The 27,579-nt window shown below is 37.0% G+C and overlaps 2 protein-coding genes, 1 long non-coding RNA gene and 1 pseudogene across 5 annotated transcripts in view; 3 read left to right on the forward strand and 1 right to left on the reverse strand.

The window, feature by feature from the left end:
- The window catches only part of LOC141377992 (uncharacterized), a 199,496-nt gene that overhangs the window by 11,037 nt on the left and 160,880 nt on the right, over positions 1 to 27,579 (reverse strand). The gene's annotated exons all lie outside the window — the stretch shown is intronic.
- Positions 993 to 4,537, forward strand: wu:fc20e06 (annotated as a pseudogene). Its single transcript, NR_023333.1, is given in 3 exon segments — positions 993 to 1,037; positions 1,610 to 1,865; positions 4,258 to 4,537. The product of NR_023333.1 is annotated as a wu:fc20e06 (transcript).
- LOC137487707 (uncharacterized) lies at positions 9,814 to 15,308 on the forward strand. 2 transcript variants are annotated; one of them, XM_073924310.1, is made up of 4 exons: positions 9,814 to 9,862; positions 12,159 to 12,326; positions 12,813 to 13,814; positions 14,017 to 15,308. In XM_073924310.1, the coding sequence occupies exon 4, from the start codon at positions 14,025 to 14,027 to the stop codon at positions 14,829 to 14,831; it is 807 nt and encodes a 268-aa protein (XP_073780411.1). In that variant the 5' UTR covers positions 9,814 to 9,862; positions 12,159 to 12,326; positions 12,813 to 13,814; positions 14,017 to 14,024; the 3' UTR covers positions 14,832 to 15,308. The 2 variants fall into 2 exon arrangements, with proteins under 2 accessions (XP_073780411.1, XP_068069755.2); XM_068213654.2 differs by having other exon boundaries at positions 12,813 to 12,948.
- On the forward strand, positions 18,819 to 27,414 carry LOC137487800 (uncharacterized). Its single transcript, XM_073924195.1, has 5 exons — positions 18,819 to 18,867; positions 19,256 to 19,423; positions 19,991 to 20,881; positions 24,374 to 24,508; positions 25,257 to 27,414. Exons 2-5 carry the CDS (start codon positions 19,306 to 19,308, stop codon positions 26,228 to 26,230), a joined length of 2,118 nt encoding a protein of 705 aa, XP_073780296.1. The 5' UTR covers positions 18,819 to 18,867; positions 19,256 to 19,305; the 3' UTR covers positions 26,231 to 27,414.

Consider the following 27,579-nt stretch of genomic DNA (forward strand, 5'->3'; position numbering starts at 1 on the left):
ATTATTATTATTTCATTTAATAATAATAATAAATATTGGGGTCAGTCCCATGTTTTGTGTTTTGATAATGGTGATGATTATTATTCCATTTTATAGTATGAGTTATTATTGTTTCATTTATAATAATAATAACAATAATAAAAAATATTGGGGTCAGTCCTATGTTTTTTTTTTGTTTTTGTTTTTTTGATGATATGTATATAGACCTTTTTCTACATAAAAAAATGCCTGAAATATATTGACGCTTAACATTTTTTTCATTTCATTAAAATTAACCTTAACACTGTAGTGGAGTCACATACTGTAAAAATTAACCATGAACAAGAACCGTAAAGAAAACACTCATTTATCTGTGTTCTCTGTACCAGGAGTCAGGACCAATTGCTCTTATTAGCATTTTAAATACAATAATCATTATAAAGACATATTAAAGTATATGTTATATAATAACTCATGTATTGTTGTTTATATTATTTAAGCTCTTGCTTTTGAATAAATATGTTTTTCTTTTTTATTAACAAGAACCAGCATGTACAGTTTTCTTCTACAACAAAATCACTTCACATTTCTTAACAAGAATGGAATAAATAGAAAAAAAATAAAATAAAATAATAATAATAAAAAAATAAATAAAAAAACAGGCGAGGGTACTTTACTATCAAACTACATACAAATATATTACACACATTTTTTCCAATTTTAGTTATTAACAAGAGTTATTAAATGCACTTTTACTACAGGAAATGCACATATACAGACATTTATATGTAAAAATGGTAGAGGATGAGCATATATTAACTGTTTTAATAGCTTTTCTACTGTTAGACTTAGAAATCGCTTTTATATACATTTGAATCTCTTTTTCTAGCACCATAAAGAGAGGTTTGCTTTTGTCAAACTTGGATTTATGTATGTGAAATGTACATAATTTTAAGATAAATATCTGCAATGTCAACATGTTAACGGGACTTTTATTTCGATCTGCATGTGTGACGTCATGAGGCTGTGCCGCGCTGCTGCTTTTCTTGTGATGAAAGGTTTGTACTTTTAATCATTTTAGTTGTTAAGATAAATATATGTTGTTTAGAAATGTGTATATGCATTAAATATAAGTAATACTAATCAATTCATTATTAAGTGTGATGTTATGTCGTATCCAACGTGTGTTAACTTTCGTTTAAGTGTAAAACAAAAGAGAAACGGAAGAGCTGCGTCTCATTATATGTTGTGAATCAGTTTATTATCAACAGTATTCAGTTTATAGCAAGTGATGAAGCGCGTCAGCTGAGTCTAATGATGCTGAACACGATCTGAATCGCCACAGTTTAATACTGAAACCCGACTCCTGGACACACCGCACTCCCGATCGCGGGCACGCGCTTTATTTGTTTACCATGAGACTTTTATAAATCACTTTTCCAGTTAGCGCCTGTAATTGGTCGTTTTACACTTGCAAATATACCAAATAAACGTTATTATTTCTTTCTTCCAATTGACCCTGCATTATATTATCATATATAACTAAATGATTCATGTGTATTATTTGATTTAATGACTATTTAATGCTAATGCTAGTTGTGATTAATTGGTTGATATTGTCTCCCTCTAGCTCCCTCACTAGTGCACTGACTACTGAACTAGAGAGCTGATGGAGACTGGATTTGTGTCTTTCTGTTCATTATTCTGATCTTCAACAGGACAAACACAGAAGATCTGCGAAAGCGACTGAGCTCAGACTGTTATAAAGATGGCGTTTATTAAAGAGGAGAGTGAAGACATCAAGATTGAAGAAACATTCACAGTCAAACATGAAGAGACTGAAGAAGCTTTCAGAGTCAAACATGAAGATCCTGAGGAGCAAACAGGTTGGTTTTTCTATAAACGGGATCATAAAAGGAATATTCAAAGAGCAGCTCATTTAAACACAAAATAATCCTATTAATGATGTCCATGTAAACATAGTCTGTTTTTATTAGTCGTCAGTTATTTTGATACATCAGCACATATAAATACAAACTTAGTCATACAGTGGGGAAGTAAAAAATAATAAAAGGGGGAAATATACAAACAAGTAAACATGCTAATACAGTGAGGCAAGGACCAAAAATGTATACCATAGAATAGAAAATCAGGAGAGATTATTGATGCGTTGCCAAAAAGGTGTCCATAGCTGCCGGATGTCATCTGACTTGATATATATCATAAGTGAGTTTCTCAAGTAGAAATAAAGCACATACTTGAGACAACCACATTTTAAAGGAAGGCACCTGAGGAGATGACCACAATAAAAGTATACATTTCTTTGCCAGATAGACCAAAATTAAAAACAGATTTTCGGCGTGAGGGCCCAACACATTCTCTACTCCATCATACAACAAATGCAATTTTAGAGAGAAACTGAATTTTATCTGAAAGAGTCCGCGTAGAAAATGATGTATTTTCTTCCAAAACGAGATGACTTTAGCCCCTTTCACACAGTGATACCGGTAAATATCCGGAAAATTTCCGGAACTACTTTACCGGTAAATTCAAAAAAGAGCTGTTCACACAGGCGAGGACGTTACGGAATTTTTCCGGAAAAGAGCATTCACACATCCATCGCAAAATGCTGGTAAATTCTGACATCATAAACCAGAAATGACCTCTAAACAGCTGCGCTTGTGTTTGTAAACATTTGACTACATTACAAACTCTTCCGATGGATCAGTATTGAGTACAACTCTAATGAAAACATAGAAAAACACTTTCGCATGTCGAGATGTTCATGATATGTGTGTGTGCTGGCGCTATGGGCGCTCATGGGCACACGCAAAGCTTGAAGGTAAACAAACAACGGATTATCATAAACATTTTATCGATAATTATTTACACAGTTAGCATTAAGAAGGAACATAGCAACATTATCTGACTAACATCTAGCAGCTAAAGGTGTCTGGAAAAAATATTCAAAGGCTTTTATTCTCATAAACCGCCCGGACGTGAATGCGTCTGACTTTTCTGATTGGCTAAAGCAGGTGTGTCACGTCAGCCCGTTCTAGACGTGGACGCGCTTTTTCCGGCAATCTTCCTTCTGCATTCACACAGCGCAGCATTCCGGCAAATTACCGGTAATGTTACAACTTCTCTTTCCGGAAAATAGCCAGAACGAATTTACCGGTATTTTCAAAAAGGGCCTGTTCACACATACAACCTGTCCGGAAAATTGCCGGTAATTTTCCGGAAAGGTCTGTATGTGTGAAAGGGGCTTTTGTCACAATACCAGAAACAGTGAAGGAATGTCTTTACCTTTTTTTGCAGTTAAAACAAAGATCAAAGGAGTTTCTATAAATCTTTTTCAGACGCAAGCGTGTAAGATAAACTCTGTTAATGAATCTATAATTGAGCTCATGAACACCCAATGAAGTACATTTAGAATACAAGTTGTTACATATTTCAGACCAATCTGTATCTTCAATTTTTTGACCTAAGGGCGTACTCACACTATGCCATCCGTACCGTGCCCAGGTCGTTTCCCGGATCGTTTGAGAAGTGTGAGTGCGCTGAATCGGGCTCAAGCACTGTTCACTTGGCCGGCCCTGGCCCGGTTGGAAGAGGTGTGCCTGAGCGGATCACTTGGGCTTTGGCGCGGTACGCTTGTGTGTGAGTGCAAAACGCACCAAAGCCTGAAACTGAAAGCGAGACGTGACTTTAAGGGACTGTTTCATATGGATTTATTAATCATTCTGACTGTTCAGTGAACACAAACTGCCGTAGTTTATTAAAGACGCGAACTCCTCACTGCACCACAGCTGCACCTTCAGCAGACCTCCTCATTCCTGCAGCACGAGAGCTTTATGATTGTTTATGAGCGCCAAAAGTGGCGGATCTGTTCGGCGAAATATCTGACTGCGTGTCCCCGCATCCCTATGGATTGTTTGGCGAAATATTTGACGGCATTTCAAACGACTGAAACGATATAACTAGAGAAATCTCCACTGTGCTGCTGAGTGAGAGAGCGCTTCTCACTGAACAGCGCAGCAGCGATGACGTAAGCGTGCGGAAGCCCGTTTGTGGTGTGAGCGCGGGCCGTCGGGGGAGACGGGAGGGGGGACAAGTGTGTTTTGGCCCGGTTCGAGGCAACTGTACCTAGTGTGAGTACGGCCTAAATCTTTTTCCCACACACACTTCAAAAAACATAGTCATTTTTAATATTTTGTGATGTGGTATGTTGGAATTGTAACACTGCTGGCGTTGTGTTTTTTCTTTTCATCTCCACAGAAGACGCGATGCCACTTAAAGTGGGAGAATGCCGTGAATTCAGTCCTGGAGACAAATCAGAACAGACAAAAACCTCACACAAAACAGCCTGGAATAGCATATTTAACACCTGCCATCAGTGTGGAAAGACTTTCAATCGGAAGCAGTACTTTATTGAACACATGACGCTTCACACTGGAGAAAAGCCTTACACCTGCCAACAGTGTGGAAAGAGCTTCACCTGGAAACAAAACCACACAATCCATATGAGGATTCACAGTGGAGAGAAGCCTCACACCTGCCAACAGTGTGGAAAGAGTTTCTCTCGCAAACAGTGCCTCACAAAACACATGGGTGTTCACACTGGGGACAAGCCGTACTCCTGCCAACAGTGTGGAAGGAGTTTCTCTCTGAAACAAAACCTTACAGGACACATGGCTATTCACACTGGAGAAAAGCCTCACGCGTGCCAAGAGTGTGGAAAGAGTTTCACCGCTAAAGCCAGCCTTAAAAGACATGAGATAGTTCACACCGGAGAAAAGCCTTACATCTGCCAACACTGTGCACAGAGTTTCAGATATAAACAATCCCTTGACTCCCACATGCTCATTCATACTGAATAAAGACTCACACATGTGGATCACATGGCAAATGCTTTACACACATGAAATGTCTCAAGTCACACAGAGAGAAGCTCTATATGTATTTGAAAGACTTTCTGGACTAACAAGTAAAACTTCATTTAACCACTTAAACTCAGCGTGCCCGGTACCGGGGACAAAATGACGTCATCAGGAGAATAACTATAGATTTAAGAGGTCTGTCAGCATCAATAACACCATATGACCTACTGGGTGAAAGCTTAGAATGTCTATTTTCAACTGATGCACATCACTTTGATATTTGTTGTACTGTAACAAAGTTATTTACACTTAATTTACACTCGATGTATAATATCTCAACCCCCCGATTATGTACATTGTTCAGTATGCATATTTTTCACACCGCTAATATTAGACACACATTGGCAAGTAATACATCAAATTAAAGCTCTCATTCCCAATAATAAGGATCCATCGTTATTTTCATTGATTTACAATCTCATATCCAACAGTCTTCGAATGAATCATAAAGCATAAACTTGTTTTTTGTAAACATACAAGGGAATTTATTGATTATTTCCTCCGTGAGCTGCCAGAGATAGCACAGATAGCCAAACAAGCTACATCATCTTTTACCTTAGGTTTTCCTCTGCAAAATGAGTCCATTTTCAGCGTTTTCTGAGGAAGTGTGCGTCAGTAAACCCCTGCTGTGTCTTGTAAGTGCCAAACGCAACAAATTAGGGTCATGATATTCCAAAATTTTGGAAAATATATGATAGCTTCAACCTATCCAGATGAGTTACATATCACTGGAAAGGTGAGATTCTCAGCTTTACGCTGATGTATCTCGAGCCTTGATCAGCCAATCAGGGACTGAGATATTGCATGACGAACAGAAAGAGAGGTGTCCAAAACAGAATGCGTAAAAGTCACAGAGCAGACGCAAAAAAAGTTGTGATTTCCCACCCTTCGGTTGAACTAACATAATTATTGCATACTACATGATAAAAACAAAATTATTTTTTCTTGTGTCTCCTGACAAATGCTGGTAACAATCAAAACAATCTGCAGTTTGATGGAGCATACAGGGCCTGAGTTATACACTTTCTAAATCCGTCTTTACAACAAAAAATAAATAAAAGCGGATTGTGTTGAGGTGGTTCATCATAGGACAGACAACATATATAATAATATTTATCACTTTCAGCAATTCTTTTTGTAATTTCAAAGGGTTTTCTGTAAAATGACATTGAGATATGGCATTTATTGTACTGTATGAGGGCATAGGGAGACTTCAAAAATAGGTAGGCGGAAATAAAAAAAAGCATTTTTCCTCCTTGCAGTTGGAATAAAATTATTCTTACATAATCTATTATAAAGAAAAAAATATTTTTTCCTGTGTTTGCTGACACCTGCTGGAAAGAAATAAAGTTGTTTCCAAGGTGCTGGAACACACAAGGCCTGAGATACACATTTCCAAACTTCAGTTTATTTAAAAAAAAAAAGTGCCTTTTTTGCGTGTTTATTATAACACAGACAATATATACAACAATTGTGTTCAATTTCAACTGTATTTTATACAATTTCAAAGGGTTTCCTTTCAAATGATACTAAACTTTTGTATTTACACCTCTGCATGTGTGTATGGGAAGCTTTTTAAATTGGAAGGCCAAATTCTGGCAGAATTACCCCAAATACCCCCAGAGCTTAACTGGTTAAGACTCGAGCAAACAGTTCGCGCCGCATTTGATTTGAGTTGAAAATGAAACGCTCTGAATATATTTTGTCTGAAACAGGTACGACTGTACAGACATCTGTATGTTCCCTGATCAAAGAGATAACCTGATGATCAATAATTCTTGGCTGTAAATTGCAACAGCCGTGGGAAAGGAGGAAAGTTTTTGTTAAAATGTTTGGATACCCTGAGGGATACGTTTGTAAAAGAGGCCATGACAAAAGTGGAGAGCCGTGTGGTTTAACTACACAATTACAGAATGTTTTTCCACCATTTTTCCACTGATATTTATAGAACAATGTTGGAATTTACAACAATGAATTAATTACAAAACTAAGGGCACACTCACACTATGTTATCCGAAACGTGGCCAGGCAAGTTTCCTGCATCGTTTGAGAAGTGTGAGTGCTCTGAGTTGGGCTCAGGCATAGTCGAGGTAGACAGGAGGGGGGACAAGCGTGCTTCAGCCTGGTTCAAGACAACTGTACATAGTGTGAGTACGCAATTAAATTAAGGAACAAATAATTTCTTTGATAACTGGAAAGGAATATTTGAACCTGTCGGTTTAACTTTACAATATACTGATGCCCTGTTTCTCTAGGCCAGTGGTTCTCAAATCGTGGTACATGTACCACTAGGGGTACGCAGGCTTCCTTCTAGCGGTACGTGTAGGAATCACAGAATAATTAAAGTAAAAAATGAACACACTTTTAACGCATACAATAACACAGATGTGGTCAGTATATTGAGTTTAATAGGCTTAACCTTTTATTTTCAATTTTTTAATGTTTGTTATACCTGAAGGCATAAATTATACCTTTAAATTATATATAACAACATTTTATATCATATTTTGTATGATCAGGTTCTAAAAAAAATGATTTCAATGTTTATCACATTGCACATGCGCAAGTGTATCCCCCACCATCAATCATAGAGCAGTCCAGCAGTCAAATTAGGTAAAGATTTAGCCTTAAAAATGTAAAAGTTTATCATTTTTAGTTGTTAGTCCACAGCTAATAATGCTTTTATTATTTATTTTTGCATTAAGACCAAAAGCAGAAAAGGATATTAAGTGATATAAGAATAAAACCAGCAAAATAAATCAATTAAAAGTAAATTAAAGTACAAAAGGTACATTTTAGACCTTTCGGGCACAGAGGCCGGAATTGCTTAGGGTCACTAAATCTGCCCCTGGCCAGAAGCTTGTTTCAAGAAGCTGTCTGTGTCTACACTACTGCACAATTCACAGCAGAGTAAAGGATTGGACATTGTATGTTAATGTGTTGTGAGCTTGTGTCTGGGAAAAGCTTCGATTCAGTGCAAATATATAATAATTGGGATGACTTAGTGATAAAACAAATATTTATATATAATAGAAATGTCAGATATTAAACTAACATTGCTTCATCATTCCATTTAAATTAACCTGAACACTGTAGTACAGTCACCTAATGTAAAAATGAAGCATGAAGAAGAAATGTAACAAAATTAAATTTGAGCAGACACACAATGATCTGTTTCTGTTTGAAGAGAGACTGAAATTTTGTAGTTATTGTACACTGCATAGAAATAAAGAAAGCACACATGCATTCATTTTAATACAAACATTTTTTAAAGAGCATGTTAACTCAAAACCTCAACGATTTTTATTGTTTAAGTACTTGTTTCATAGATAAATATGCGGTTTTAATATATGAATGGGACTTTTATTTGACCTGCATGTGACGTCATAAGCCGGCGCTGCGCTCCTCATAGATAGTTTCGACTGGAGAAAGGTTTGTACTTTAAATTATTCCTGTTAAAAGTATTAAAATGAATGATAATGATTAGATTGTTGCATAGACTTCAAAATATCTGTCGTGCGAATTAATTCTTACTCGGTGTGATATTATATTGCCTCATTTATAGCCTTACTCGACATGTATGAACAATATTTTTACTTCACACATAAGAAACAATAAACCAGCGTCTCATTTATGTTGTTAATCTGTTTATTATCAGCACTAATTCAGTTTATAGCGAGTAGAGATGCGAGTCAACTGAATCAAATACTGCTGAACATGATTCACTCATGTGACTCTTCTGAATCTCCGCAGTTTGATACTGAAACAGACACACCACACTCCCGATCGCATCATACCTGAATAAACACCAGAAAGATCAAACTGGATAAAAGCCTGACAGCGTTGTATTGTGCGCCAAGAGCTTTACAAGAAAGAAATGTCTGAAGGCGTACAGAAGAGAAGCCGGTTTTTACTTTTAGGGAGTTTCTGACAAAAAGTAAAACATTTTAAAAACATACCAAAAACAAAAACCCAGCCCAAATCAAAATGTATTTTTGTTTTTGTGAGCAAAAGAAAAAAGAAAAGTGGCCATTTTCTTTTTTTTTCGTTTAAAAACTGATATGGACTGGACAGAAGATTCCCTGATTAATCAGTTGATGCATTTTTTTAATTAATTAATGTTTATCATTTATTTTATTAATCATTTAGTGATTTAATTTCTTTATTTTATATATTTCTCATTACTTGTTCTGATTTTAGTGCTTTTTTTTATTGTTTAGTTTTTATGATGGTGTTTCCTGACATGTTCCTCTCCACAGATATGAGGGTGTATCTATATTTCAAGGTCTTGGGGTCTGATGTATAATAACACTTGTTATATTTGTGCTGTTCTGATGAAGTATGAGAGCGCACCGAAACACATGCCACTAAGAATATTCAATAAACCCTGCTCTTTTATTATCACTTTGTCTCCTGCTTCTGCTCTTTTCTGGCTTCCTGGGTAACTTAACTGGGTAAATACGTACATTAATTTCACATTAATGATATGAATATCCAAATGTTGTGATGAGGACCACTGAATCCAATTTTGTTTATTTGTTTTGGAGTTTACTTTTATAGCACAATAAGGACATACACTTAAAGGCTCTGTAATCCTCAAAGTATTTTTTCAGTAGTGTAAAAATGATTAAAAACTATCCGTATTTTGCCAATCCCTATATTTTTGGTTTTACCTGTCAACAACAACAACAAAAAAAACAGCTTCACTGTAAAAGCACAGCTGTTGAATCATTTAGTTCTACATTATATATATATATATATATATATATATATATATATATATATATATATATATATATATATATATATATATACACACACACACACACACACACACACACTTTACAATTGTAACGTAAATGGGACTTTTATTTTGCTTTGCATGTCTGATGTCATAAGGATGCGCCGTGCTACTGTATCTCCTGTGTTTCAACCAGAGAAAGGTTTGTTTCTTGTCATTTTAAGAGATTTTTAACATTTGTTTAGGCTTTAAAATATCAATAATGTAAATTAAAGCTGCAGTAGGTGATGGTCTTCAGAAGCATTTTGTTGTGCTGGTTGAAAGTCTCTTCACATTCCAGTAGTAATGATTAAAGTAAATGATCTAAGAGTGTTTACATGTGTTTTTATATTCTGGATAAGGCATAAAACTAAAAAATGTTCATGCAATTAAATATTGTTGGACCGACAAATAACTTAATTACAACAGGTAACTCGAACTGTCAACACATTTACATGTGAATTTCTGCGCAGCCTCTTTAAGCAGACAGATACGTCACTCGCACGCACACGTAGGCACAGATCTTCCGCTGACAAAGAGACATCATCAGGCAAACTCTGCATCAACCTGAACTTCTTTCTGAAAGACCAGCGTGGACTTGTATGCATGAAAAGAAAGATTATGGTAACACTTTATTTTAGTGGTCCATTTGAGTATTAGCAGACTGTCTGCTTAATATCTGTTCATACAGACATTTAACTATGAGAGACTTTTCAAGGACATGTCAACTTACACTAGCCCCAACCTAACAGTCTACTTATAATCTAATGAGTTGGCATGTAGATGCACTGTAACTTAAATTCAACAAACGAACCGTCAAAATAAACTGTGACCAAGATTGTTTCTAAAAGCGTTTCTGCCAAAAATGCTCAATCAAAACTTATAAACACTGACTCCATATTAGAGTTACTTTAAAACAACGATCTGAAGGGGGCCACCATGGCTGAAGTATTACGTTTAGACAGGTCTGTTTTAAAACTATCATAGCCACGCAAAGCTGATGTAGACTGTACTTGTTTATGAAAGGGTTATATGCACGGTAGTGTTGTTCAGCCACTGAAAACGTCCGGCAGAACATTTTGGCTATTTTCAAGATCATGTAGTTCCTTCTACAGCATCCATAATATAGTCAGTTAAGTAGACCTGAGAGATCGTTTAGTTGTTCAAGTAAAAAAGGAGCTAAAATCAAGCGATGTACGAGGATCAGCGAGCACAACTGAAAATGAAAAGTCACTTGTTGTCTTGCTAACGTGAACATAAGTGTAATGTAAACAGATGACAGGATATGTTTTAGCAGTAGCACCTCCTATTCTGATCTGATTTTTATTTAGTTTAATATCAAAACATCAGTATATGTGCTCGTCCCCCTAACCAGCTTTACTGAGGTGAAGTCAGATTTATTCACACATTTGTTCAATGGTTGAACAGTGACTGGGGAAATGTAATCCTGCACCCGCCGGCCTGTCAACAACTACTCTTGATGAAGTGCGTGTCTCCATCGAGTTTTCTAACTGGTGAAATTTTTTTTGTTTGCTTGTTTATATTACAGGGACAATACACTTGACATTGTTATACAAAGATAACCGATGTTGTGTACGTAGGGCATATAACATAAAGCTAATTTGCAGCACTCGTCCATGGTCAGGCTTTACATAAAAAAATAAAATAAAAATAAAATAAAAAAAAAACAGTCAAGAATAAAACACAATACAGCAAACATGTACAATATTTACAGAGCCATAAACATAAGATGCAGCTCAATATGGATAAAGAGAAATGTAAATGGGACCAATCTGAAAGAGTAATGCTTATTGCTCACATTGCTGTAAAGATTTCTACCACTCTTTCAGCTTTACAGAAAAAACTCTGAGTTCTGATTGTAACTTTAAATGAACAGACATGGCATTCCATAGATGTTAACCTTTTACTGAAAAGGATGACTGACCCACAGCGGTTCTGCATCTGCGGATTCTACAATTCCCACTTACTGCCCCTCTAGTCTTCGCCTTCGATGACATGATCTATTGTTATATCTAATCAGTGCGTGTTCATGTGTTCATGACTTAAGGAGGCTTGGCTTTGTACAGTAGGGGAGGGTCATAAAATTTCTACGCTACTATGCTAATGCTAGCGTTTTGGCAGATCACCTACTGCACCTATAGTTATCTTTCAGTGTGATGTTAGATATGCCTTATCCAATGTATGAACATTACTTTAGTCACATTAAATTGTAAACCGCTTCCACACTTGAGAAGCAGAAAAGTTGCGTCTTGTTTAATGTTGTGAATCAGTGTGTTATCAACACTAATTCAGTTTATAGTGATGCGAGTCAACTGAGTTGAATGCTGCTGAACACGATTCATTTATTTGAATCTTTTGAATCACTACAGCTTACTGAACTAGAGAGCTGATGGAGACTGGATTTGTGTCTTTCTGTTCATTATTCTGATCTTCAACAGGACAAACACAGAAGATCTGCTGAAGCGACTGAGCTCAGACTGTTATAAAGATGGCGTTTATTAAAGAGGAGAGTGAAGACATCAAGATTGAAGAAACATTCACAGTCAAACATGAAGAGACTGAAGAAGCTTTCAGAGTCAAACATGAAGATCCTGAGGAACAAACAGGTTGGTTTTCATCCTCAAAGTGACTCCTTTACATGAGCATATGACAGTTTACAGCAAAAGTGTATAGAGATCTGGTGAGAAAATCAGAACATTGTCCAAATAGACCAAAACTAAAAAAATGAACCTACCTGAGATTGTTATTGTTCTAGGGCTGAAATACAGCAGAGGCATTGACCAATCCCTACAGAGGTACTTGATTGACTGTGAGGCATATTAAACACAGTTTTATTTTTAATAAACATTCGTCACCCTCTCTAACGCACACAGGTTGATACGTAAATCCAATTCAGAAAAGATTGTTGCTCCTTGCAGAATATCGAAGGCTGAAGATATTAAGAGCAATGGACATCAGTTTCTTATTGTAATCTCATTCAGCTTACGATAATCAATAAAAGAACACAAGGAACCCTCTCTCATAAAGGAAAATTCCAGTCTTGCTGGAGAATACAACTTCAGACACTTACTTCTCATGTGATATGTGTTCAGAAGCTGACAAGTAATACCATATAGTGGAGAAGTACCTGGGGGAAGATCAATACCACAATTGCTGGTCTTTGAGGAAGGAGAGAAATAGCTCGGACTGTCTGAAGACCTCTGTCAAATTGTGAAGAACACCAGACAGGTCGGTAGGTTCATCCTGTAACACAGAGGCAGAGATGATTTACATGACATGATAATTTCCAAGATAGTGAAGATCCATTAGTCCGTTCAACATGATGGTTATGCTTAACCAGCCAAAGATGGCCCAAAATAACAGACAGTAAGGGACGGGAAAACAAAAAACAAAATAGATTTTTGATAATTGCTATAAATGGTGAGACTCACCATTGTAATTAATAGGCAATCTAAGGGTTTGACCATCAAAAGTGAAGATACGGGTGTGATAGTCAGAGAAGTGTGTCATGATACGCATCATGCATAAAGTGAACTTCTGCCCCAGAGTCTACAAAAGCAGAGCAGGAAAGTTTGAACTCCGGACCTCTGTTGCAAGTGGTATTGTCCTATTAAGTGGAGATCTGGAAGTCACCCACCTGCATGGGCTTCAACGGTGGATGTATGACATCATGAGGAGAGGTAGGTTTGGTGGCTTCCAGGATCTCAATCTCAGAGAGAGTGGATGTGCACACACTGTGATGAACCTCAAGCTGCACAGCCGGTTCTATCAGTTCTGTCCTCCAAGTCTAAGTACAAGCCCTCCAGAAAGAGGACAAAGAGGTCCGCCTTCTTTTACTCACTGGTGGCATAAAGGTGCACAACTTAATTTTTTTGTTTGCTACAGAGAGTGTCCTTAAATGTAGAGTGGCCAGCAGTCGAATGAAGTGATTGAACACTAAATCATCTCCTCCTTGAAGAATTCAAAGGAGTAACAACATTCTGCCCCAGACTCCTGAGTAGCCTTTTCCCACTCCTGTGCTCTCTTGGCATGATCGTCGGTATACATGAGTGGCTGAAGAACACAACCTCGCACTCAGAAATTAGTGACGTTAAGTAAGTTCACCAGTATAGGTGGTTACACTGTCACGTTTAAGGTTGACATGTGTAATTTCTTATTAAGTACATTTTATTGGTGGAATTTTTTTTGTGTGTTATATTATTAAGAAATACTTTGGGAGAATTGTATAATTGTAAATGGTATGTTACTAGCACTTTTAACACCTATGGGTTTTATATACCCTTTTTTTCTCCCCAGAAAACCTGATGGCACTTAAAGAGGAGGATCAAGATCAGAATAAAAGGAAAGAGGAAAATCAGTGTGAGGATATTCTTCAATTCATATCTGGAGAAAAATCTGAACAGACAAAAACCTCATCACAAAATACAGCCTTGAAGACTAAATCTAACACCTGCCATCAGTGTGGAAAGAGTTTCTCTAGGAAACAAGGCCTTACAGAACATATGAAGACTCACACCGGAGAAAGGCATCACACCTGCCAACAATGTGAAAGGAGTTTCTCTCGGAAACAGTGTCTTACAGAACATATGAAGATTCACTCTGGAGAAAGGCCGTACACTTGCCAACAGTGTGGAAAGAGTTTCACTCGGAAACAGTATCTTATAGACCATATGAGGATTCACACCGGAGAAAAGCCTTACACTTGCCAACAGTGTGGACAGAGTTTTACCTGGAGAAACAAATTTACAGGCCACATGAGGATTCACACTGGAGAAAAGCCTTACACTTGCCAACAATGTGGAAAGAGTTTCACCTGGAAACAAAACTATGTAGATCATATGAGGATTCACACTGGAGAAAAGCCTTACATCTGCCGACACTGTGGGAAGAGTTTCACATGGATACAAAACTTCACAGAACATGTGAGGATTCACAGTGGAGAAAGGCCTAATACCTGCCAACAGTGTGGAAAGAGTTTCACTAGAAAACAAAAACTTACAGACCATATGAGGATTCACACTGGAGAAAAGCCTTACATCTGCCAACAGTGTGGAAAGAGCTTTAGATATAAAAAATCCCTTAATACCCATGTGATGCTTCATACTGGATAAAAGCCTTACACTGGTGTATTGTGTGCCAAGAGCTTTACAAGCAAGAAATGTCTGAGGCACACATGATAATTCACACGGGAGAGAAGCTGGTTTATATTTTTAAGGAGTTTCTGACAAAAAGTAAATCTTTATTTTCACAGGAGGATTCATATTTAGAGATAACCAAATCAGGTTTCATAAGTATTGAGTTCCATGGACAGGAATCATGTAATACAGGGGTGAGAAACTCGAGGTGCTTTCAAATGTTATGTTTCTGTCATTCACAACACCCAGATCTTTGACAGTAGAACTAACAATATTATTGTATCACTCTAATTGCAAGTAGAGCTGCGATATCTGCTGTGTACAGATTTTTGTCTCAATAAGTAATACTTCTGTTTTGTTTTGTAATTTAATAGAAGAAAATTTTTGGTCTACACAAGGGGTGTCCAAACTTTTTGGGCCGAGGGCCAGATGCAAAAAAAAAAAAAAAAAAAACGTTGTCGCAGGCCAAATTTTACATACATCACACAGACATGTGTGTATATATATATATATATATATATATATATATATATATATATATATATATATATATATATATATACATACACACAGTTGAAGTCAGAATTGTTAGCCCCCCTAAATTATTAGCACCCCTGTTTATTTTTTTCCCAATTTCTGTTTAACGGAGAGATTTTTTTCCACACATTTCTAAACATATTAGTTTTAGTAACTCATTTCTAATAACTGATTTATTTCTCTTTGCCATGATGACAGTAAATAATATTTGACTAGATATTCTTCAAGACACTTCTATACAGCTTAAAGTGACATTTAAAGGCTTCACTAGGTTTAATTAAGTTAACCAGTCAAGTTAAGGTAGTTAGGCAAGTTATTTTATAACAATGGTTTGTTCTAAAGACTTAAGGGGTTTATAATTTTGACCTTAAAATGGTTCATAAAAAATTAAAAACTGCTTTTATTCTAGCCGAAATAAAACAAATAAGTCTTTCTTCAGAAGAAATAATATTATCAGACATACTGTGAAAATGTCCTTGCTCTGTTAAACATCATTTGGAAAATATTTAAAAAAGAAGAAATAAATCAAAGAGGGGCTAATAATTCAGACTTCAACTGTGTGTGTATATATATAGATAGATAGATGGATGGATGGATAGATAGATAGAACGATAGATAGATAGATCACAACAAGAACTGCTGCTTAATTGAATGCCTGTAATAGCGACACCCGGTGGTTATTTATTGAATTACGTTCATTTTTGTATAGCGGGCCAGATTCTATTGATATTTATAAAAAGCTTCGCGGGCCGCCACAAAACTGATTGCGGGCGCAGATGGCCCCGCGGGCCGTAGTTTAGACACCCCTGGTCTACACACTCAGGATACGAGACTGCATTCAGACAAAGACTATAGAATACAAAAGACATGTCACTCGTATAGTTTTCAATGGGGAAAAGTGTAACGGTCAATTACTACTAGTACAGGAGTCAATCATTGATTGCTATAAATTTATGTTTCTCTGGGGAAGAAACTCTGGCTGTTTCTCAATTCCAAGAACGCAGAGAACGGACTTGCCAGGCCACCTCGGAAGAACGAACTCGGGAGTAGTGATGGGTCGTTCATGAACGATTTATTCATTTTGGAGGTGCGCACGCGCGGATGAACGAATCACTCCCTGAGAGGACTTGTAGTTCCCGAGTCAAATTGAATATTCGTTCAAAATAAACAAATCTTCAATATGACTCTGGAACAAGTCCTCTCAGGGAGTAATTCGTTCATCCGCGCGTGCGCACATTTGTGCAGGTGGTATCGTTCATTTTAAGTCTTCATCATATTTCGAGTTGTTCATCGCGGAAAGGCAGAAGCCATTCATATGCTTTAAGAGCCGGAAAAAGAATTGATCCGTTCATCTCTCGAGTCCTTTATCGGGTCTGAGTCACTCGTTCCTCACGGGCCAATCATATGCGTTTAGAGCCGGAAAAACAATTGAACCGTTCATCTCTCGAGTCCTCGGGTTTGAGTCATTCTGTCACATAAATAACGAACAACTCAAGACTTGAAAGGTGAACTAATGATCATGGCTCCTATCGAATCAGACTGTGTTCATTGGTTAAGATTATATGTGACTGCCAGTGTAACGTTAACGAACCCCTGACATTTGAAGACATGAAGAGGTGAGCTGAGCAAAGAGACAACAATGCCTTCATAGACAAAAGAGCAGGTCAACATTGAATTATTATTTTCTCCTTATAGTATTCTATTTATGACTTGTTTGTCATGCAGTCAACCTTTTGGGCTAGTTGTAGATGTGTTTGGAAGCAATTCGTAACATTTTATTAGCATTTTGGCAAATTGAACTAAATGAACGAAATGACTCGGGGGGAAAAAAAGATTAGTTCATCTTGATGAACGAGACTAAAAGATTCGAGTCAGTAAAATGATCCAAACTTCCCATCACTACTCGGGAGATCGCGAGAACAGAGAACGCGTCCTGTGAGAAATGAAATGCTGAGTTCTTCCTGATGGTCACGTGACCTTTGTGCGTGTTTGATGGAAAATTATTTAGACATTACAGCATTCATACAATGTCTTATTGTTTTTTCCCTATTTTAAACTATAGTCTGCATAAAAACATTATAAATAGACGTTGCACAATATAAATAAAACTGATTTTAATACAAATTTCAGCAAACAAACACGCTAATGGGTTTATGCCTCTATTAGAGCTTCATGGTCATGTTTATATTCACCGTTTCTTTAGGGAAACTCCTAAAATAAATAAGTTTTATCTCTGAACTTTAATACAAAACCTTATATAAATTGCTGCGCTTCCAACCTCCAGTCACGATGACTTCTGGGACTTCTAGAGCCAGTTCGGCGCTCGAGTCTCGATATCAAGAACACATCCAGGAAGTTTAGCGTGTCCTCTGTTCTTGCGGTCTTAAGTATTGGAACTGAACTTTGGCAGTTGATGATGACGTTACAGGAGGACGCAAGATCACTGAGTAACGCATATTGAGAAACAGCCTCTCAGTTTCTGCAGGGCTGCAGTGTTTAGTTCCAACCTTGCTTTAATACACTTACCTGCAGGTTTCAAACAAGTCTGAAGGACTCAATTAGTCTGATCAAGTGTGTATGATTAGGTTTAAACCTAGTATGTCATCAGAGTCGTGCTGCCGATTGATCAACTGTGCAACTATTTCCCATTGAAAGCAGCCAAACCAAAATTAAAAGCAGTAAAGAATAGTGAAACTCTCAGCTTTTTATGTTGTTTCAGGTTGCATTGCTATTAACTTAGCAAATGCTATAATTTAAAACCTTCAACCTCAATCTTTAACTTTCCTCTGAACTGCTTTTGTGTCTGTCCTACGCAGATTGTGTCTGTGTCTTATGTAGACATTGTCATAGAGTAGCAATAAACTTGTAGTTAACTCTTAAGATCTGTGTTGGTGTGTGTGTGCTTCATAAGTTAATGACTGAGCTTTAGATAATCGCTACTTTGCTCAAAAGAAATGAAAAACACATATAACGCAGAATTGCTGAAAATGACTTTGTACTAACTGTTCTATTTGGTGGACAAATATGTCAATTAAGTGTTCGCTGTGAATCTAATCCAATTTCAATCATATTAGATTGAATATGAATAGAATATGATAGAGTAATCTCATATTAATGACATGAATGATGAAAAGTTTTGAGGAGGTATTTTTCAGTACTATAAAAATATATATTTTTTAAACTATCAGTATTTTGTAATTACTATATTTTTTGTTGTTCCTGTCAACAAAAGAAAACAGCTTTCACTGTAAAAGCACAGCAGTTGGATCTTTCAGTTCTTTATACATATATATATATATATATATATATATATATATATATATATATATATATATATATATATATATATATATACAGAGAGAGAGAGAGAGATTTTAATTGTAACATGTGAATGGGACTTTTATTTTGCTTTGCATGTATGATGTCATAAGGATGCGCCGTGCTACTGTATCTCTTGTGTTTCAACTGGAGAAAGGTTTGCGTTTCTAATCATTTTAAGTGTTAAATTTGATGCAGAGTGTTAAAACATTTGTTTAGGCTTTAAAAATATCAATAATGCACATTAATTATCCTTCAGTGTGATGTTAGATATGCCTTATCCAATGTATGAACATTATTGTAGTCACATTAAATTGTAAATTGCCTCCACACATGAGAAACAGTAAAGCTGCGTTTAGTTTTTCATTTTGAATCAGTTTATTATCAACACTAATTCAGTTTATAGCGATGCGAGTCAACTGAGTCTAATGCTGCTGAACACGATTCATTTATTTGAATCTTTTGAATCACCACAGCTTACTGAACTAGAGAGCTGATGGAGACTGGTTTTGTGTCTTTCTGTTCATTATTCTGATCTTCAACAGGACAAACACAGAAGATCTGCTGAAGCGACTGAGCTCAGACTGTTATAAAGATGGCGTTTATTAAAGAGGAGAGTGAAGACATCAAGATTGAAGAAACATTCACAGTCAAACATGAAGAGACTGAAGAAGCTTTCAGAGTCAAACATGAAGATCCTGAGGAACAAACAGGTTGGTTTTCATCCTCAAAGCTCAACTTTCGATCCTCATTCAGATCTGCAGCTCTACACTGATCAATATTTCTCAAGTGTCTTCATTAAAGAGCTTTATCTGACATGCTCTGAAAAGCAAGTTTGTTTTACAATAACATGTTTAAGCTTGATTTTATTGAATTTTTAATAAAAAAAAATTGCCTTCAAACTTACTTTGCCTTCAAATTGGGTGTAAGAACTACACACACACACGGATATATATATATATATATATATATATATATATATATATATATATATATATATATATATATATATATATTACACACACATATATATATGTATGTGTTTTTGTATATATATACACCAGTGCCGGAATACAGCCATATCGCACTGCTACTCATGTGATATTGCTCATATATATGACACTTGAAAATACTCAAATGACAGCACAGCATGTTAAAATACTAAGAAATGCTCTAGAATTGTATGATTGTAAGTTGTACAGGTCATAAGGGGTTAACAATATAATATTGTTTTAATAAATTACTAAATTTTAACACCTTTAGGAATTTATTTCTAATAGTTTTCTCCACAGAAAACCAGATGCCACTCAAAGAGGAGAGTCAAGATCAGAATGAAACCAAAGAGGAAAATCAGTGTGAGGAAATTCTTGATTTCAAATCTGAACAGACAAAAACCTCATCACAAAAAACAGCCAGGAAGACCGAATCTATTATCTGTCATCAGTGCGGAAAGAGTTTTACTTGCAAACAAGGCCTTACATTACATATGAAGATTCACACTGGAGAAAGGCATCACACCTGCCAACATTGTAGTAGGAGTTTTACTCGCAAACAAAGCCTTACAGAACATATAAAGGTTCACACTGGAGAAAGACATCACGCCTGCCAACAGTGTGGAAAGAGTTTCACTCGGAAACAACACCTTAAAAACCACACGACTACTCACAGTGCAGAAAAGCCTTACACTTGCCAACAGTGTGGAAAGAGTTTCAATCGGAAACAAAACCTTGCAGACCATATGATGATCCACACAGGAGAAAAGCCTTGCATTTGCCATCAGTGTGGAAAGAGTTTCACTCGGTTAACAAACTTGACAGAACATATGAGGATTCATAGTGGAGAGAAGCTTTACACCTGCAATCAGTGTGGAAGGAGTTTCACTTGGAAACAAAACCTTACAAACCACATGAGGACTCACACCGGAGAAACACCGTACACTTGCCAACAGTGTGGAAAGAGTTTTGCTCGAAAACAAATCCTTATCGAACATATGTGGATTCACAACGGAGAAAAGCCTTACAATTGCCAACAGTGTGGAAAAGGTTTCTCTACTAAAGCATACCTTAAAAGACACCAGAGTGTTCACAGTAAAGAGAAACCGTACACCTGTCCACAGTGTGGAAAGAGCTTTCGATATAAAGTATCCCTTAATTCCCATGTGATGCTTCATACTGGATAAAGGAGTGGGTTTTCTGATGGATGTCCACCCCAGGATAAAGTAACACCGGAAGTAGACCGGAATTACGGATGCTGAGGAGAAGGAAACAACTGTTTCTGTTTGTCATGATTTTGTCTACAGTAATTGAGCTGTTTTGATTGTTAATTATTTTTACAGTAATTCCTTTTTATGCTAGATAGACATTGTGTGTAGTGAGGATATTGTAGCCGAATGTTGATTAAACCAGTTTGATAAGACAGCTGAACGTACAAGAAACGACCTTGAGTTTCCACAACAGATTGTCTCTAGTGCCTACTGTATCTAAGGTTTAGCTTTTTACAGGTCGGAGATCAGCTCTTAATAGACCCCCAAGAACCATGCCGCCATCCAAATCTGGAGTTAGATACAACCCTTCATCAACGCACACATTTAGAATTGTCTATTTTTGCTGTAACCAATGAGAACTGTTTACCTGGATCCCACTTTTTCCGGACATGTGTAAAGAGTATCATTGCTGCATTGTTGTACTGTAAGTCAGAGCGGCCTAGGAACTCATTGCGAGTGTTGAAGCTGGCTTCTGCTGATGAAACTGCAAACTATCTTCAGTAAACTTTATTTATGTATTTGAATCTCTGACTCCGGCTCTTCTTCATCGACAGACAGCTCATGCTTTGGGTTAAAACTGTATACCAGGGGTCACCAATCTCGGTCCTGGAGGGCCGGTGTCACTGCAGGTTTTAGCTCCAACTTGCCTCAACACACCTGCCTGGGTGTTGCAAGTATACCTGGTAAAACCTTAATTAGCTTGTTTAGGTGTTTTTGATTAGGGTTGGACAAATATCTGCAGGACACCAGACCTCCAGGAACAAGTTTGGTGACCACTGCTGTATACCATCCCTACACACCTGCTAGATAGTTTCTAGTATATCTATTAAGAGCCTGATTAGCTGGTTCAGGTGTTTTTGATTAGGGTTGGAGCTAAACTCTCCAGGACACCAGCCCTCCAGGACTGAGTTTGGACACCCCTGATCTAGATTATATGATGACCTTAGTGTCATTCCTCTTTAGAGTAAAACTTTAATGATATTTATGTCATTGCTTTTTATATATGCCTAGTTATTTGTTTCTTCAGGGTCTTCTGACCTATTCAAGAGGTCAATGAGACCTCTCATGTGGAACTGGACATTTGATGCTACTTCAACAGCTGTTACTAGATGTGAATGGTCTTAGCCATGGGTGTCCAAACTTGGTCCTGGAGGGCCAGTGTCCTGCCGATTTTAGCTCCAGCTTGCCTCAACACACCTGCAAGGATGTTTCTAGAAAGCCTGGTAAGACCTTGATTAGCTAGCACATATGCGACTGATTGGCGTTGAAACTAAACTTTGCAGGACAGAGTTTGGACATGGCCTGTTCTTAGCCGTCCTCGTATTAATCTGCCATTTTATTTAACCAGTTTTGATAAGATGACTGACAGCACAAGAAAAAAATGATAAGTCACAGAAGGAATGCTAGTAAAGCCTGGTTTATTCTTCTGCGTCAAGTGATCAGCGTGACCCACGGCACATGCAACGCATGTAGCTGTGCATTCATACTTCTGCACACTGTTTTTGTTGCTCTGCAACAGGGGTGCCCAAACTCGGTCCTGGAGAGCCGGTGTCCTGCACATTTTACTTCCAACCCCACTTAAACACACATGAACCAGCCAATTAAGCTCTTTCTAGGTATACAAAAACTTCCAGGCAAGTATGTTGAAGGAAGTTGGAGCTAAACTATGCAGGACATCAGCCCTCAAGGACCAAGTTTGGGCACCCCTGCTCTGCAATAACATTTCCAAAACGCTAGTTGGCAGTGAGGTGTTAATGTTCCTCTGTGTCGAGTTTCTTTGCTTGTTTTTGAAAGCTTCTGTATGTACAAGTGGCTCAAACTCTCTTATTTTGAGGCAGGAACTGGCGGACGTGCAACAACTTTAACCATGAGGTAAGCACAAAACAAAACTTTCCATTGCGCGGCTCTCGGTCCCGCTTTCACTTGCCAGCACCACCTTGCAGACCAATCACAGAGCTTGCGCTACACATTGTTGCGATGTGTAGTTAAATTTTTTGAGAGGAGCACGTCAGCGATGCTGACGCATAGGCAGTTGCACACACCTTTGCTTGACGCAGAAGTATAAATCAGCCTTTACGGCTACAGATTAATACTGAACTGGTGTAAATGGTGTGTAATTCTAAAGAAACATTAGAAGGGTTGAGTTGATTATTTGTGCTTTACTTGGTTAAGTCTTACAGAACTTGAGGTTTTTATATTATTTCACTCTCAAATTCTGCTTTTCCTTCCTTTACTCTTCTCTACAACCTGCATGAATGTGTGTGTTTATGTTAGGTGTTTCTGTTAATAAAGTTTCATTTTGTATTAAAAAAAGATGCCTGTGCATATTTATGACTCTACTGCCTTAAAATTAGATCTTGCTACCCTGCTTAAATAAATTTTAGATAGCAATATGTGTAGTTGTAATCAGCTGTAACTGTCCAAAATGGGATAAAATGTTGTTTTTAACTTTCTGATAGTCACAGCAAGTAAAAAAAAATGTCTATTTTATATATGCATTAAAAAGTGTTTTATGTAAATTAGGACCACGAGTCCACATATATGAACATTATTTTTCTCTAAAAGTACATCATATCAAAAGATGATACTTAGGTTTTATTCTAATTAGGTTCCAATAAGCCCAAATAGCGAAGAGAAATAAAAAATGCATGTAAAAACACCTTGAGCCTTAAAAGGTTAGAATAGAATAAAGGAAATGGTATTGTAGTGAAAATGTGAATGCAAATAAATGAATAGCAGAGTCACAGTAGAGTCACATACGGTTAAAATAACCATGAAGATAAATCATGCGATCATAAATGATTTAAATATATCTATATTAACATTTGAGCAGACACTCATTTAGCTGTTTCCTCTGTTTGAAGAGAGATCCAACTCCTGGAACAAATAGTTTCTGCACATAAACACTGTTTAGAGTTTAAGATACATGTGTTAGTAATTATTATGAACTCCAGTATTATAAGTCCTTCATAAATAAGTTTTCAAGATAAATACCTCTGCAATTTTATCGAGTGATTGGGACTTTTATTTTGATATGCATTTGTGACGTCATAATGGCGCGCCACGCTGCTGCACAGCTTGTTTCAACTGGAGAAAGGTTTGTTTTCATCAGTTTAAGTGTTAAAATTGATGGTGTTTAGACATTTATAAAGACAATATAATAATAATATGAGTTAAGAATGATTCAGTGTGACATTATGCTGTGTTTTTCTACATTTATGAACAATATTTTAAGAGTAAACTGCCTTAGTTTGTTATAAACATATCCGGTAGTTATCTGAGTAAACTGAACACTGAAATCCAACTCTCAGACAAATCATGAACCTGATCATGATCCATCATGAATCATTATTCTGATCTTCAACAGGACAAACACAAAAGATCTGCTGAAGCGACTGAGCTCAGACTGTTATAAAGATGGCGTTTATTAAAGAGGAGAGTGAAGACATCAAGATTGAAGAAACATTCACAGTCAAACATGAAGAGACTGAAGAAGCTTTCAGAGTCAAACATGAAGATCCTGAGGAACAAGCAGGTTGGTTTTCATCCTCAAAGCTCCACATTTGATCAAGAGATTTGCATTTGATATTGTTTTGGACCTAATTAAACCCCCTTAATGTAAAGTTAAAGAAATGTCTGTCAGAAAGGTAGTTTAATAAAGACTTAGAGCCGCATCTGAACACATTTTTGTAAGGATAAAGCCATTTATGCATGCACCTTCAGCTAAAAGATGACTTTACATGTCATTGTTCTGTTCTGTCTCTGGATGCATAAACTGAACAGCTTTTTCTGTAAAATCAACTGTAAAATGAGCTCAAATGGGAATATGAACTAAATTAAAGAGGAATTTAAAACTAGTCTACTCCAACAAATCATTAGAACAGACCGTAACTGTTGACTCCAGAACTGATATAGTTATCTAAGATATGGTGAAAACCCTTCAGTAATTAAGCAGGGTAACAAGATCTAGTTCAAGGCTGTAAATTCCTAAACATAAACAGGCTGCTTTTCTTTATTTACAGAACAGACCTTATTGACTTTTCTAACACAAACTAACAAGGTTAAGAGTGAGATGGTGATAAACACTAAGTTTTGTAAGACAAAACCAAGTGAATACCAATAATCAATTTAACTCTTTTAAGATGGGAAATATTAAAAAAATCTTCGGTGGAATTGTATAGTTCATAAATGTTTAATTATATAGCATTGTTTCAATTGAAAATTATATGTTACTATGAATTTTAACACCTATGGGGTTTTATTTGTAATTTTTTGCTTCAAAGAATACCTAATGCCACTCAAAGAGGAGAGTCAAGATCAGAACGAAGTAGAAGAGAAGGATCAGCATGAGGAATGTCTGGATTTCAGTTCTGGAGGAAAATCAGAACAGAAAAAAACCTCATCACAAACAACAGCCGAATCTCATACCTGCCACCAGTGTGGAAAGAGTTTCGCTCGCAAACAATACCTTACAAAACATATGAGGATTCACACTGGAGAAAAACCTTACACTTGCCCACAGTGTGGAAAGACTTTCATTTGGCGAAGCAAACTTACAGAACACATGAGGATTCACACTGGGGAAAAGCCTTACACTTGCCAACAGTGTGGAAAGAGTTTCAATCAGGTACAGAACTTAACAGAACATATGAAGATTCACAATGGAGAAAAGCTTTACACTTGCCAACAGTGTGGAAAGAGTTTCACTTGGAAACAAAACCTTACAACCCATATGAGGATTCACACTGGGGAAAAGCCATTCACTTGCCAACAATGTGGAAAGAGTTTCACTTGTAAACAACACCTTATAGGCCATATGATGATGCACACTGGAGAAAGGCGACATACTTGCCCACAGTGTGGAAAGAGTTTCACACGGAAACAAAACCTTTCAGACCATATGAGGATGCACAATGGAGAAAAGCATAATATCTGCCTACATTGTGGAAAAAGTTTCACTTGGAAACAAAACCTTGCAACCCATGTGAGGATTCACACTGGAGAAAAGCCTTACAATTGCCAACAGTGTGGAAAGAGTTTTTCTTGGAAACAATACCTTACAGACCATATGAGGATTCACACTGGAGAAAAGCAACATACCTGCCAACAGTGTGGAAAGAGTTTCACGCGGAATCGAAACCTTACAGAACACATGAGGATTCACACTGGAGAAAGGCCTTACACTTGCCAACAGTGTGGAATGAGCTTTGCATATAAAAAATCCCTTAATACCCATGTGATGCTTCATACTGGATAAAAGCCTGACATCAGTGTGTCAGTGTTGAAGAAGTTTCTCAGTGAGCCCTTTTGTATTCTCCCCTTTAGATGTCTTTGGCCATTAAATCACTTTGACAGAAGACTCGTTACATCTACAAACAACTTGATTTTACCAAGCCTCAAGCAGTCTCACAGAGCATCCCATGACCCTCACATCTGCGTGTGCAACTACCAAGCAATCGGGTCAGTCCATCTGAACTCTCACAATACGTTAAAGCTTCGTAATTCTGCAAATAGTATAGGCCTCAGAAAGGCCTCTGTATCCGCTGGCAAGCAGCTCCAACTACATCATGCAAATCCTGCCACCAACCGACCAGCTGTGCCTGGATTTCCAAGGGTGTAGGTTTGCTCTTGATATTGGTGGGGCGTCTGAGGACCTATACATTTTCCTGAACTGAAATTCAATTTGCTACTCTGAGAGATTAGGAGAACTGACAGGTATCATGTCGTAGTCATGGAGGAGTGGAGAGCATGAGACTGATTCCTGTTAGACCCCAGTGACAGACGAGTCTTTACATTGATCCTGAAGGGCCAGCCTGTACACCAGCTGGTGACTTCTTCCACCTTCTGCAGCTTCTTCATGAAGGACATCAAGCGTTTTCCAGCCTCCAGACACTAATGCTAACATTATTATAATGGACTCGTTCAGTAGCCAACTTGAGTTTATATAACTTTGACTTTTTCTTTTAAAAAAAAGAGTCTTGAACACCTTGATTAATTGCATCAGCTGAGCTTGATCAGAATTGGAGTAAAACTGTGCAGAGCTGCGGCCCTCCAGGAATGGAGTTTGAGACCTATGATCTAAAGACTTTTGATAAAGTTTACCTCATATGCACTCAAATTTCACTGTGTTAAATAAACAATCTGGTTTGCACAGTATTCCTGTGTGTTCTCCAAATCAAATATATTTTTTCACAATAACCAAACAATGAAGGTTAAAACTGAAATGAGTGAGCATTGGTGTCCTCTGTAGCTTTACACTTGTCAAAAATAAGGAAGATGGAAGAAAACAGTGTATGTACTTTAGTTTTATCATTTGGTTTCCCTATTATGAATTATACAATTTTTGTTTTCACTACCAACATTATGCTGAAATGCTTGCAAGGTCATAAAAACATTTCATTGTCTTAGACTAAGCATATATTAAAATAAATAAATGCCTTCATTATGTTCCCACTTACTGTGCGTCCACCAAAGCAGCTGAAAATGCCTAAAATCTTCCAAAAGTGCTCAGCTGAAAGCTTAAGAGCTATTTTGCAGCAAAATAAAAGTCCTGCTTACACTCTGCTTTTTAGGAAAGGTAACATACTAGTTTTACCTGATAATCAC

Source organism: Danio rerio, chromosome 15 (genome assembly GCF_049306965.1).
Source record: "Danio rerio strain Tuebingen ecotype United States chromosome 15, GRCz12tu, whole genome shotgun sequence".
Classification (NCBI taxonomy): Eukaryota; Metazoa; Chordata; class Actinopteri; order Cypriniformes; family Danionidae; genus Danio; species Danio rerio.